General features: G+C 34.8%; 1 protein-coding gene across 1 annotated transcript in view; it reads left to right on the top strand.

Moving 5' to 3' along the window:
- The window catches only part of Cdh12 (cadherin 12, type 2 (N-cadherin 2)), a 228,232-nt gene that overhangs the window by 150,843 nt on the left and 61,741 nt on the right, over window positions 1–15,648 (top strand). The window contains exons 3-4 of the mRNA XM_013013866.1: window positions 4,912–5,031; window positions 12,886–13,053. Coding sequence (XP_012869320.1) covers window positions 4,912–5,031; window positions 12,886–13,053 — 288 coding nt within the window. The remainder of the gene's footprint in view (window positions 1–4,911; window positions 5,032–12,885; window positions 13,054–15,648) is intronic.

The raw sequence follows: 15,648 nt of genomic DNA, 5'->3' as shown, positions 1-15,648 counted from the left end.
AGATAGATAGATAGATAGATAGATAGATAGATAGATAGATAGATAGATAGATAGATAGATAGATGCATTAGTAAGGAGTAGATCTGCATTATAATATGGTACAGTCATCTAGTCAAATCCAAATAAGGTTTTGCATGTAGATTGCATATTTTAAAATTTCTAATTACCTCACTAGGTCCTTTTCCACTTTTGCTAAATACACTTGCAATCTACAGAGTAGAAAATGTCAACATGTATTGAATTGCAGTTAAAAGCCACTGAATGAATATATCCTACTCATTTTATCATATCATCTGTGGGATTTCCCGAGAACATCTGTGACAATAACTTCCACATGGCACATAAAGGAAGACTCATTGAGCTATCTCTGCTGGAGTTTAGTGCTTGTTACTGGACACACATATCAGCATTTGTATTAGTATTCAAGGGATAAAATTCTTGGCACACAACTGAGCGACAAAGTGCTCATAAAAATGGAATCACTTATCCATCAGCATAAGTTTGAATCACAGGGTGTAACTATGTATAGTTTAAAATATTTAGAGCATATCTTAGAGGAGAGTTCTATAAACCGAGAGTGCTTTGGTTACTGGGACTGAATAAGGAATTTGAGGTTGATGTCACATTAAGGTCCCGGTGCTATGCTTCACTCAGGTAGAACAGGTTTGTGATTAAAAAAGTGAAGGAAAGCTAATTGTCTGACTGACCCCTAAGTGGGCAAAACTTCTTTTCTGGGAATTTTTTAGTACATATGTCTTTTTTTACTCCAGTTTGGATGTTCTGATCATTTCTGGGTCTGAAAGCAATTCAGAATCAATATAGTGTAATTTTTGTGATTGACTATATTTTGCAATGCGTCATCATATCACCATTTTCTAAATGGATAGGAAGTAGGTAAACATCAAATTCACATTTGGATACTGAACAGGTTGGGAATGAGAGCAAGACTCATGCAAATGTTAAACTTTTTGGAATTGTCACCCTATGTGTGATACAAAAAGAGTGAAATGAGGTGTATTCACTAAAAAAAAATTCCACACACCTATGCATCACATATGCAAGTAAAACTCCATTGTAAATTCTTTGTAAATATTAACTCAGTTCACACTACAAAAATGGGTAATTTCTCACTTGTTTAGCTAATGAGGCAAGTGAACAGATAAATTTTCAGGAGAGCTTAGAGCAGGGCTGCAGAGAAAAATCGGATTGAAAGTAAGCACTTAGATTCCAGAGGCAAATTTAGAGTTATAGTATATAGCCCTTCGTAATTGGTGATATTTTACATTTCTGTATGCTTAATGTCTCCTTTATGTAATTAATGAACATTTTTAAATGTGAATAATTTCAGTTTTCTTTCAGAATTTTACCTGAAAATAGTATTAGTATATCACTCCTGTATTTTGTTAAATAAGATTAAGATTTTTGTTGTGAAAATACTGTACAGCGGGGTTACAGTTACATAAGCAAGGTAACGAGTACATTTCTCTTTTTTTGCATTATTTTATTGTGAAAATACTGTACAGAGGGGTTACAATTCCATGGGCAAGATAATGAATACATTTCTTATCAAGCATTGTTACCTCCTCCTTTGTTTCCCCTTCCCATCCCTTCTGATCTCCCTGCCCCCAACCAACCCCCCTACTCCCCACCAAAGTTGTAGAGTTCGGTTTTCCACATAACGACTTGTACATTTCATTGTTGCAATGGGTCCACCTGTATCCCTGTTTAAACAATTTGTTTTTTCCCTTCCCCTCCACAAATAATACCAACATCAAATACAGTGAAAGTAGAGGTTATAGCCTGGGGGGGGACATACAAAGCAACAAAGAAATATCTTATAAATATGTTAGAAACAATCACATGAAAGAAAAAAAAATTGAATCCTTATTTTGGGGTTCATTTCACTTGCATTTGTCCAATTGATCACAAACAAGACCATGCTAAAGCTACTAGCACAACTATGTTTGTTGTAGCATTATTTACTATGGCTAAGATATGAAACCAACCCAGATGCCCCTCAGTAGATGAATGGATCAAGAAAATTTGGTATATAACACAATGGAATTCTATGCCTCCATCAGAAAGAATGACAATGCCCCATTTGTTAGGAAATGGAAAGACTTGGAAAAAATTATATTAAGTGAAGTAAGCCAGGCCCAAAGAAACATAGGTCTCATGGTTTCCCTTATTTGCTTTAACTTTGCCCTATCTTGAGGTTTGTTTTGCTTAAAATCATCTTAGGTGGTCATATCTGTAGATATGTAACACAATATAGGAAGCCAGGCATTGGTGGCTCAAGACTGTTAACGTATAGACAGGCTGGGGTCTGAGAATTGAACTTTAAAGCCAGCCTAGGCAGGAAAGTCTATGGGACACTTTTCTCCAATAAACCACCAAAGTGACAGAAGGGAACCCATGGCTCAAGTGAAAGAGCACTAGCTTTCAGCAAAATTAGGGAAAAGTCATTAGAACCTGGGCTCAATCCTTAGGAGCCACACCAGACATGCACAGGAATATGTACATAAAGACATCTTCATTAAGCATAAAATAACGTTTGGTAGAAAATCCTGTCATCAAAATACCTCTGTATTCGTTAAAAGTTATGATACCTCTGATTTTTACGATGTCCAATTCAAAAGGAATACTTACATAGATCTTAAAAACAGTTTTATATGTACAGACATGTAGATGAGAAAAAAATAGAAAAATCTTTTCATTTCCTTAAATACACACAAAATCCCTAAGGATCAGAGAAGAGAAACCCTATGCACAATCTGAATTTTTAAAGTATTTTCCTGTGTGAATAAAATGAAGATAATTTAACTTTGAGATTCTAAGGTTCTCTGTAACTGTAGGTCATTGTAGTTATTTTCCATTTCTCCGATATTGTTTCTCTAATTAAAGGCTTCCTAATGCTAGTATGGCATTGTTGATTTTTAAATTGCAATTGCAAATCACTTAACAGCATCTCAAGTCCAGCAATCCTCTAAACCCTTTTAGCTTCACTATTGATATTCTAATCATGGAATTAGAGCATCTTCAGTAAGCAGATGAGCTAATGTAGATGGGCTTCCTTTGGTGTACAAATCAATAAAAAGATATGGTGATGACTTTCAGTTCCATAAGCTACCTACTGGAAATGAACATCACTTTTCAATTACTCATATTTAAATACATGTAATTTGCATTAAAATCTTTATCATTTCCATTATTTTAAAACTGTCCATGCCCTCAATTTGTACACGTATGTGTTAAAATCTAGTGGAATATTTGTGTCACATATTTATCATTTCTTTGTTTTTCAACTAGGCTTTATTCTCATCTTCTCTTTGGAAAGTAGGCAGCATTAAAGAAACATGCTTCATGATAGAATATTGACAATAAGCATAACCTGAGTCTGGGAGCAAGTGGTTCTTCAGTTCATGGAGTAGGAACAGAGGAAAAGTAAAAGGTCATCTCCTAATGGTAGAGAACCCCATTATGGAGGGTGCCACCAGAGATTTTCTGCTTCCACTCACCAAGAAAGAGTGTCCATTCTGGTGAACCACCTATGGTCTTCATCACCATAAATCACATCCTCCATTTTATCAAAGCAGTTATAGGAAGGAGAGAGCACTCACCTCCACATTGACTCAGTAATTAATCTGAAAGACTCCTGAAGTTCCTTCCATTAAAGAGTTGCCAAAATCTTCAGGGGACAGTTGGAACAAGGAGTCTTGTGCGTGTTCCCGGTCGTAGAGTGCGTAGCTGCTGCTAAGTGTTAGTCTCTCCAGTCTACCTTGTGCCACCCTTTGAAGGTCACCTTGACATTCATATGACATTCCTGTTGAGCTTTGAGGTTATCTTCTGCTCCTCCTGTTTTCTCTGTAACAGCACCAAATACTTAACACCACGCCAGCCAAATCTGCACATTAAGTCATCTTCCCCGACAGCTCCCACAATGCCAGCAAGCCCCCAGTTTACTTACTGCCACTCCCCTTGCCAGCCTCTGGATTTCACAGCCATTTGCTTCAAACCTTGCTTCGGGTTACCATACACACTCGCACATGACCGTGGGAGATGAGTTACCACCATCCCTTCCACATTCCAGCCAAAGTCTTATCGGTTCTTTATTTCAGAGTTTTCAAATTCCTTTCTTCCAGCATTTTCAAGTCTACGGCACATTATTGTTATCTAACGTCGCCTTACTGTGCAATCTCACACCAGAACTTCACACCAGAACTTCTTGCTCTGTGCCATTGATCATCATTTCCCTCTTTCTTCCACTGCTTTCTCGGGCTTTGTGGGTAGCTAAATTGCTAACTTCTCTAAGGTCCACAGTTTCAGATTCTATGTATGTGTGAGACCAACAAGTACCTGTGTTCTCTGTGTTGGTTTTGTAGTGGTCTCTGTTTTCAAGATCCCATCTTATCAAGAAATTGAATAGATTGACACTGAATGTAGCTAACGTATTTCATTTATCTATTAGTCAATGGATGCCTCTATTGTTTCAATGTCTTCCATATTGAAAAAAACTCTGTAATGTTCAAGGGAACATGGATGTCTTTTCAACATATAGTTTTCACTTCATTGGCTATAGCCCCAAGAGTTGATTGCTGGATCAGATAATGCTTCTATTTTTAATTATAGAGGATCTTTCATATTATATTCCATAATGGTTCTTTTTATTTAATTTCCACTGGTGATTTTTCAGGGTTCCCATTTCCACATTCTTACCAATCCTGAACACTAGGTCCAAATTAATTGGTTCATCCTGACCATATTTTGAGTAAAATGATTGAATTATCTTCCATGGAAAAGTATTCATGATGTCCCTGAGAATGCTAACTTCCAAAGGAAAATGGCATCTGGCAGATAACAGACTTGAACTCTTTAAAAGCAAACAGTCAGTTTCAAAATCTTCTTTTGCAGGTGCCTATGTCCTCCAGGTCAAGGCCACAGACGCGGATGACCCAACCTATGGAAACAGTGCCCGCGTGGTGTACAGCATTCTCCAGGGACAACCTTATTTCTCTATTGATCCCAAGACTGGTAAATTCTTTATTCAAGACAGTATTATCGCCAGTTCTTCAAATATTTAAGTGTTAATTAAAACTTGGCATGAGAAATTGCATGTTCTAATAAAACGATACAGATTTGGTGAGCCCCACATTAGGTAAAGAAGGTATCTTACTTGACTGATGTACAACTCTTTCTCTTTTATTGAGGTTTGCGTAAATATCAATATTTTCATATCCAGTTATAATGTTCAAACATGAAAGCTACAGATTTTCTGTTTGCCTTATTTTAAGTTTTCAGAAGTCAGTGCTTATTTTGTTCATCGGACTTAAAATAGCCTTTCATTTCAGGGCTCTTAGTTGAGTTCATTTGCTTACTGCTTTCCATTACTGCATGGGAAATATGGGTATTTCCATGCATGGAAAGATGCTGACCTGATGCTGCATGGAAAAGTTGTGAAGAGAAGGTTTTGGTTAATACTGACATGCTTATAATCAGGAAACCTTGAAACAGTATGATCCTCAACTCAGCCTCAGTGTTCAAAGCTAATTTAAAATGATCATGAGTAAGTCAACTACAGATATCCAAATCAAATATTCTATGAGTAGCATAAAATATACATCCATATTGGAAGGCATATATGGCCTTTTAGGTCTCTATTATTAGTGATGCTTAGGACCAAACCCAGGGCCTTACTCATACTATTCAACATTATGCTACTGGAAGTTTGTTAAGAGATTATTGAAAGCTCACTTGGTATCCAATACCACAGATAAAGTAGAATTTCATCCATTTAACCAATTTTAAATCATAGTTTATAGTTTATTGTAATATGATTTAAATGCTACTTATTGTATAGCTAAAGAAACAATATCAATTTTTGACCTACAATTCTAAGGTATCATCATTTGGTGAATTGTTTCTTACAGACTAGACTAAAATAAATTTAAAAAGTATTAGATAGATGGATAAATAGATATACAGATACATCTCTTTACTTTTTACAATCCTGTTCAATCCACTAGGCTTTTCCTGTAGCTATGAAGCTGAGAATAAGAAATACAAGCACTGCCTCATGTAATAAAAACACTTTTGCCAGGCACTGGTGGCTCATGTCTGTAATCCTAGCTACTCAGGAGGCTGAGATCTGACGATTGTGGTTCAAAGCCAGCCGCGGCAAGGAAAGTCCATGAAACTCTTATCTCCAATAAACCACCAGAAAACTGGAAGTGGTGCTGTGGCTCAAGTGGTAGAGTGCTCGCCTCGAGCTGAAGAGCTGAGGACAGTGCCCAGGACCAGAGTTCAAGACCCATGATGAACAACAACAACAAAAATAACCCAGAAAAAAAAAACACTTTTAATATGGATTTCTTTAAGAAAAAAATTAAAGGTATTATCAGCTGAAAAGAATCAGAAATTCTGAAGAGAATTCATTTATTTGTATTGATAAAAATGCTGAAGATTAAAAAGCCTGAATGTACAATGTATGCAAAGGAAAGTCACATTTACAAGCTATTTAAAAATAATATCATGGTATATATGGGAACAAGTACAGTAATACTATTGTTAAGGAAATTTCATGGCTTTTAACTATTGAAAATCATACATAACTATAGAAAAAAGGGAAAATAGGAGGAATGAAGTTAAGAAGCTGTCTATGAGATTTATAATTCTGTAAATACCCAGAGAAATGAACCCAAAAGTATATATACAATAAAATGACGGAAAATTATTTAAACTCTTAGATTCTATCAGATGAGATTACCATGGCCTACATTTTTCTCATAGATCCATGCATCTTTTCAAAATTGATCTTAATGGTCAAAATAACCAGAAGTGTATATGGATGACACCTATCCCTTATACCCCTTCAGTAACACTCCTCAGAGAAAGAAGAAAGAGGGTATGGAGCAAAGATGGTATATGGATATCAGTGAAGAGAGGATTGGTGTTAGTTTACTCTTATATAGTTTCACCTACAAACTGCATGAAATCTGTGATTTTAATGCCTAGTGTAAGAAAGACCAGGAGAGCAGACTTAAGATTTGTTAAATATCTTTAAATGGCAGAGATGAATCCAACATCTAACACAATCAAGAAAACATTATGCAAGATAGTTTAAACAGCATCCACAACGTGATTTGAAGCCAAGTTAAATGATATCCCAGAAACTGAAACTGATGGAAAACAAATCTTGCTTGGCTGTAGTCCCCCTTTCCAAGGCCCTCAGCAATGTATTTGGCAACTGTATTGATTTATGACTTTGTTCTTTCTGTGACTATAACAGTTTGCTTAACTTCTCTGATGGTAGAGCATGTTATTAAGGATAAATTGAATCTAGGTTTCTGGGATCACTAGCATTTGTTTCAGGTAAACTATTTTCCTATCACCTTTAAAAACAGGTCATATATGATTTAAGAAAATAAATTCAGTGAGATTAATTTGGGATAATATAATCTGAATCAAAAGATTTTCTCTTCCCTTGACTTTACTTAAGCAGAAAGAAAAGTAGACAAATTCTAGTGTTTATAAATAGCATTATTTTATAATAGATTATATATTCATATATTGTTTGTATTTATAAACATAATGTGGTTTAATAATTTTGTATTTGTAATCTTTTTTTTTTCAGTTGGACATGGGGCTTGAACTCTGGGCCTGGCCACTCACTCTCCCTGTGCTATTCACCTCTAAGCAAGCGTGCTACTGCTTGAGCTACAGCTCCACTTCTGGCCTTCCAGGCTGACTTTGAACCGTGTTCCTCAGATCTCAGCCTTCTGAGTAGCTAGGATTACAGGTGTGGCCGCAAGAGCCCAGCTGTATTTGTATTCTTAAATGATGCTTAATGTTTATAAATAAAGGTGAAACACTTCTGGCATAAACTACTCAATAGATTTTTGAAGCATTGATTTTTTTTCCACTGGAGACAGAAGTCTTGATACTAACAATGCCTCAGATCACTAGACAGGAAAAGAGTGGATGATGAGGTACTTCATTAAGAGAGTGAAAACTAGTTGTGCATGCACAGAAGCCATTAAGAAGACTTCTTGTCAAATTTATCACCTTGTGGTACATATGGAAAGTCAAAAAAACAAGGATAATTGCATATTCTACAAAATAGTCTCCATTCATTACAGCTGTATAGCTTCCTTTTATGATTGCTTTTGCTGTTATTAATTAAAATTCATGAGAAATCAATGCTATCTAAAAATTTCCACATCTGAGTATAGAAAACAGTTTAAAACAATACTTGAAAAAGATGCTCATGAAAAACTTTTGGTGCTTAAAGATTTAAGAAGAAAAATATTAACAATTTCATTCTTTTAAAAAAAGAAAATACAATGTGGGCCGTTGGTGGCTCACTCCTGTAATCCTAGGTACTCAGCAGACTGAGATCTGAGGATCACAGGTCAAAGCCAGCCCGGGAAGAAAAGGTCGTGATACTCTTATGTCTAATAAAGCACCAGAAAACAGGAAGTGGTGCTGTGGCTCAAGTGGGAGAATGCTAACCTTGAATTGAAGAGCTGAGGGACAGTGCTCAGGCCCAGAGTTCAAGAACCACGACCAACAAAAAAAAATATATCAGTTGTTTCTGTATTGCTCTTTGATAATATACTCTATTAGCAAGTATATATATAAATATATAAAAATCATTAAAATAGATATGTTACATTAAATAAACTAAATAAGAAATCTCATAAAAAGTAGGAAAATTGTTTAATTAACAAATTTTAATACTCAGTATACACTTGTGTATGCTTGATATATCATCGTGTAATAATTGCCTATGACAATTATTAAATATTTATTCTCAAATATAAATGAAAGTGTGCTTATTATATTACATGCAAATAGAACACTGATGTATTTATATATATATTGCATAATTTTATTACATAAATTATCATGTTTAAAGTTTAAAACAATAGAAGTAAATATGATTTATAAAACTTTACATATGAGCAAAAACATTGCTTTGATTTTTTTCTTCACAATTTCCAATCACCTTGATAATAGACATAAATAGGGAATCAAATGTTACTGTAAAGGGTCCATTCCTATTTCTAAATTCAAGTTGAAGTGTTAGCAATGCCTTCAACTTTTTCTAAGTAACTTCAATTGAGTCTTAAGTAACTCCAGTTTGATGCAGTGTGTAGTATAAAATGATGTTAATGATTTGAGCCCCTTTTGAGAAAGCATCATTATGATATTATTTCTTTTTTATATCTCTTCCTTAATTTACAAATGTTACTTTTTCTATGCTCATAAAATACTACAATGTTTTTAACTGTATAGTCAACTGCACTGATTAGTGCTTTTACATAGCCCTGGAACCATTGCTACCATCTATCCCGAGAAGATTGTCCTCAATATCTCTTCACTTATGTGTACTTTCAAATATGTAACCTTTACAAATCTTTATATATTTCTACCACATTTATAGAATTTGAATAAAAGGAGTTGATGCAGGAGATGGTTATTTCTCATTATCATTTCACTTTCTAATATTTCATGTTGGTTGATTCGGCTGGGCTCAAGTTTGCAGCACATATTACTGAATGTTTCCAAGATCTGTGTTCTTGAGTCTGTCATGCTTTATTCAGAGCTGTTTATGAGGCCACATTCTAAATGAAACTTCTAATTAACTGATATTATTAGAGTTAAAAAATTGTGTTTATGCTTTAAAGCTCTATTTTTAAATTGTAGCATGGACTATATCATGTATTGTACTTTGGAGTACAATACAATTCTTAAGATATTTTAGTGTTTGGGCAGTTGTTTATTCGAAGATTTGTTGTTGGGGGATTTAATTTTTTGAGTTCCAGGTATATTTTAGATATGAGACCTTTGTCCGTTGTATGGCTAGTGAAGATCTTCTCCCAATCCGTGGGCTTTCTATTGATCTTACTAGCTATGTCCTTTGCCATGCAGAAGCTCTGCAACTTCATGCAATCCCATTTGTCCATCCTTTCTTTGATTTGTTGTGTTTCTGGGTCTCTATTAAGAAAATTTCGGCCTGTGCCAAGGAAACCTAGGGTTTCTCCTAATCCATCCTGTAATGTTTTCAGAGTATCTGCTTTGACTCCGAGGTCTTCGATACATTTGGAGTTGATTCTGGTGCAGGGTGATATATAAGGATCTAGTTTGAAGTTCATTTGATTTTAATTAAGAATAAAAATGATTTAAATTCAGAATGAAAATAATTTAAGAACACAGATAATTTAGGTAATGCTGGTAAGAGAAAGACAATTTTATTCCTTCAAAGAAAAATAAGAGTATTCGCCTACACAAAGTGATCCTTGCTTTAATGTGTTTTAATAAAAGTAATGAATTACTAGGAAGCATGAAGACAGGATTGATTATGGACATAGCAAGGGCAAGAAAATCAATAGATGCAAATAAATATAAGAAGCAAAAATGTGTCAAGGAAACATACAATTAATAAGATTAAACTGCACATTTTAACCTATGTATAGTGTTTTACAAATGTTTTGTGATATCAGATGATCAGGAATGCAATATTGATATGTTTTTCTTGGACCTTACATTGACACAATTGAGGATAAATCAGAGAATTTTCTACTAGCTGTGCTTTACAAATTACAAGATGGCAACATTGGCAGAATATCTATGAAGGTTTCACCTTGAAAGGACAAAACTTCTTGTTTTGATTCCTGAGATGTTTTAGAGCTATTCTTTAGAAGAAGGATTAGAGATATTCTCTGATTCTCTAGAAGGAACACCTACGTATTGATGGCTAAAAGGAGCTGTAGGAAAAAAATAATTTTGGCTATGTAAATATGTGTATGCATACACAGAAAAAAGCTGATGACAGCCAGACAATGGTGGCTCCTGCCTGTAATCCTAAGTACTCAGGAGGCAGGATCTCAGGGTCCAGGTTCAAAGCCAGCCAGAGCAGGAAAGTCCATGATACTTTTTTTTTTTGGGGGGGGGGGTTGTTCCAGTCGTGGGCCTGAACTCTGGGCCTTGGCGCTGTCCCTCAGCTCTTCAGCTGAAGGCTAGCGCTCTACCACTTGAGCCACAGTGCCACTTCCGGCTTTTGTCTTTTTGCTTATGTGGTGCTCAGGAATCGAACCCAGGGCCTCAGGCATGCAAGGCAAGCGCTCTACCACTGAGCCACCTTCCCAGCCCCCCATGATACTCTTATCTCCAATTAAGAACCAGCAAACCGGAAATGGCACTGTGGTTCAAGTGGTACAGTGCTCACCTTGAGCTGAACAGCTCAGATACAGGGCCCAGGCCCAGAGTTCAAGCCCCATGACTGACAACAAATAAAATAAAATAAAATAATACAAGCTGATGGCATATAAGAATGGTGCCTCGTGAATATCTTAGGAGAGAAAATAGTGAACAAATGCTTTATTTCTGAGACTCTGATAAGAATGAAGTGCTTTGTATGAATTTGGGGACCTCCAGCAAGCCCTCAGAAGAATACATTGGCGTTTCCTAATATATAACTCTATTATATCTAGAGCTACTATTTTGAACCATCTGCTATTGATTGATTAGGGGGATGGAAACTTTCATAAGTCCTAAAGAACAGATAAGGCATGTTGTAATCAAGATCTTGACACACGGTGTGTTATTTCTCTATTGAGCACACACCCTTTTCCCTAATAGGGATAAATGTCCAGGTTTGTCGCTATCATTTTGTCTCCTACTTTTCACTGATTTGTTGAATGACAGCCCTCTATCCAAATACTTAATGATAAAAAATACAATTAACAACAACAAAAAAATCCATAGCTTCAAGAGACTTAAAAATAAAGCATCAGGACCCTGAGCTAAAGAGAACAAACTGAATCAAAATGGTGTCTGGATCAATGTATGGATAAAAGGTCAGCAACAGAAAAGAAAAAATGTCATTCTCTAGACTGCTTCCTGACATTTTTTTGGGGGGAGGGTTAGATAGAAACTTAAGTCTAATTAGCAACAAAATAGCATTTGTTATATAGAGAGTAAAAAGTACACATAAATAGGTATATAGGATTTGAATACTATGTGCTTGTAGAGGTGGCTGATGTTATCTTTATTATTCATGGATGTTTCTTTATTTAAGACACAAATTACCACAGCATTGTGCTTTAAAGTCAAGACTCTTGAGTTTCCTCACTAAGCCTATTTACATACTGGATAATTCAGTGGATTAAACATTAATTATTCAGTTTTTGGTGAAAAACATTAATTTTACTTGCAAACAGTAGTGATGCTTCTTCTTCTTCTATGAATAAGTATTATATATATATATATATATATTAGACACAAAACTTTGTATAGCTTATTCCACTCACCCTGGAAGTCACTCACTTTGCCAGTGACCTCCTGAGTTCCTTCAAACTGTTAGAAACCATTTCTCAGTGTTCAAGGGACTCTGTGTCTTTCACCAAAAACAAAATGTTAAATAAGTGGTAGATAAAAAACCTGTTGTTAAACAATTAAGGAACTTTCAAAATCACAAAATGGAATGTGTACATCACACATGTGATGTGTTTTAAAATTATTAGAATAACTACTCTTGAAAATAATAAAAATGGCCATCATTACGATCACATTCCCACCATCTAATTATATATATATATATATATATATCCATATATGACTTATTATTTTCTGTGCATTTCAATATAGTCTAACAGGCGATTTAAAGTATTTTAGAACAAATGCATTGTTTTCTAAATTTCCCTCAATAAAAATTATTGCCTCTAATTTTTAGTTATTTGCAGTGTGTTGCTTACTAAAGAACATGATTTTAGCTGCCTGCCTTTATTTCTGATTTTGGAATCATTTTCTTCTTGTTTGACTGTGCTTTAGTTTAATAAATACAGATCTGTAGAATTGATCTGGTGTTATCGCTTTCCTCCTAAGGGGTCATTCGGACAGCTTTGCCGAACATGGACAGAGAAGTGAAGGAGCAATACCAGGTCCTCATTCAGGCCAAGGACATGGGCGGTCAGCTGGGAGGACTGGCAGGAACTACCCTCGTCAACATCACCCTCACGGACGTCAACGACAACCCGCCTCGCTTCCCCAAAAGTACGTCAGCTATCTTCTTAAGTTTAAATTAGCAGGCTTTGTGATCGAAAATTCTCCCACAGAGATCATCGGTCTTTAGGAAAGAGAACAGAGAAATTATATGACTCAGAATTTAAATTTTTTTTCATGAAAATCATGACTTATTAGAAAGGTACAAAGGGTCAAAAGTTGAATGATTACTTTTATGCTAATTGATTCCTGTTGAAATACAATATTCATAATAGGTTGATGCTTTGCTCTCAAATCTTACTAAGTAAAAACTTACACAATCTAAGGTAAGATATCATCACATTCATAAGGGATATTTTTTCCACATTATTCTTTTATCATGTAAGGATTATGAATATTACATGCCTTATTTTGTCAATTACATTCATAGAAATAGTTTAATACATTTTTGTGTACTCCTTAATACATTTTCTGTAATATTGATGTTGTTTCTTTTACTTTTGTTCTGACTAGTTACTGTACCCCAGACTTGCAATATGTGACAATTGCTATGGTTTTTATGATAATAGAAAGAGTCACACCTATCCCTTCTCCATAGCTCTGTGTTTCCTTGAAAATGAGCACTTCTCACCTAGGTTTCAACTAGGTTCCTCCTGGGCATTTCATTTAGCACCAGTCAGTAACTATTTGCTTTCTGGTGCATTTTAAAGAATTGTTTCCTTCTTCCTGAGAAGACTCTTGAAGTTGAGAGGTTTTATTCTGATTTATTAGGGGAAAAATGATTTTCCTCTTTCCATTTGCAGAAGGGTTTATAAGCTCATTTATATATACTTATATATGTATACATTATAATATATATATAACATATAACATATAGTATATTATTGCTAGATAGCTAGATAGACATGTATATAAATCTGTCTATATATGAGATTATTCCAATAAAATAGATATCTTATTTTTGAGCCATATGTTTTGTTTCATATTTTAATTTAGTCTCATATTATCTTATATCAGTAACATATTTTCTTTATGACAAGAGCTTTACTCCATGAAAAGAAAATACAATGGATAAATGTTGCAAAATTGGCGATTAGAAACTATGGTACTTTAATTAATGTGTTAATTAGTTCAATTAATCCCTTCCACTAAGTATACATGCTTCAAAATGCCATGTTGTTTGTACACCAGAAAGGCATACGTTTCTGTGAAAAAATACAGTAGAATTAATTTATTAAAGAAAAATAAGTGTCCCCACTGTAGCCAGTGGATATGGCAAGTGATTAGGAAACCATATATAGTCATTAAATGCACAGAATGTTTAAAAATTATACTCAACTTTCTGTTAAAGGAAACAAAAACAAAAAACAAATAATGCAGTTGGTTCTCTAGCATATGACATTATTATGAAATATGATTCCAACAGTAAAAACATTCCATTTCCTCCTTGTTTTTTTTTTAATTTTGTTTTACTCTCAATCTGAGGAACACAGGGGTTACAGTGACATAACATTTGTTGTTAAACTTGTTCTGTTTTTTTGTTTTGTTTTTATCTTTTCATTCTCTTGTCTTCTGTGAAGCAAGGTCTAATAGCTACTTGAGAAGGATAGATGGAAACATTATATTGTGTGTATGTAAAAGTGGTATTATAAACTGGAGTCATGCTTTGGATTTAGTATATGTAAAATGTGGTGGAAAGTAGTTTATGTGATAGCATTCCTTTGCTCTCATTTCTTTGCTTTTGAGTTGTGGAGAGTCAACTTGAATTTGATTACTTGCAGAAGTATTCACAGATATTGTTTCAGTGTGGCAGGTAAAAAAAACAACTATTGTAATATTATTTTAAAGTGTAACCAATTAGAAGGTAGGAAATAGCAAATATAATTTTAGGGAGCATAACTCAACTTATTCACATGATTGATAGCAGGTACTTTCAGATCAGAGATGCAAAGTCATTATAACCTATAAGATGAAATCCTAGTATGAGAAAGTATGATTGATAAAAGAGACCCAGACAAATAGACTAGGGCATAGTGACATGGCAATCCCTTAATGAAACGTTGAACATCTTTATTTTGTTTTATTTTTATTGTGAACATAGTGTACAGAGGGGTTACAATTACATGGGCAAGATAATGAGTACATTTCTTATCAAGCATTGCAGCCTCCTCCTTTATTTACCCTTCACATCCCTTCCCATCCTCCCCCCCTCCCCCCCACCCCCACTACCCCACTCAATCCTCCCTCCTCCCCCACCACCAAAGTTGTAAAGTTCATTTTCAACATGACAACTTATACTTCTCATTGTTGTAGCTGGTCCACCTGTATCCTTACACGACTTGTTTTTCCCCTTCTCCTCCTGAAATTATACCGATTTGAAATACAGTAAAAGCAGGGGATATACTGTGGGGGAGGGACATACAAAGCAACAAAGAAATAATCTTATAAATGCATTAGAAACAAATGCATGAAAGAAAAAAACATTTAAATACATACTAACATCACATTTTCTGACCTTTTCTGCTTGACTCATACATATACTAGATATTGAAAATAAGGGAAACCATGGGACCTATGTTTCTTTGGGCTTGGCTAACTTCACTTAATATAATTTTTTCCAAGTTTTTCCATTTCCTAACAAATGGG

Source organism: Dipodomys ordii, unplaced genomic scaffold, assembly GCF_000151885.1.
Source record: "Dipodomys ordii isolate 6190 unplaced genomic scaffold, Dord_2.0 Scaffold21, whole genome shotgun sequence".
In the NCBI taxonomy this organism is placed as follows: domain Eukaryota; kingdom Metazoa; phylum Chordata; class Mammalia; order Rodentia; family Heteromyidae; genus Dipodomys; species Dipodomys ordii.
The sequence above is the reverse complement of the archived record's forward strand: the minus strand, read 5'-3'. Positions and strand labels throughout refer to the sequence as shown.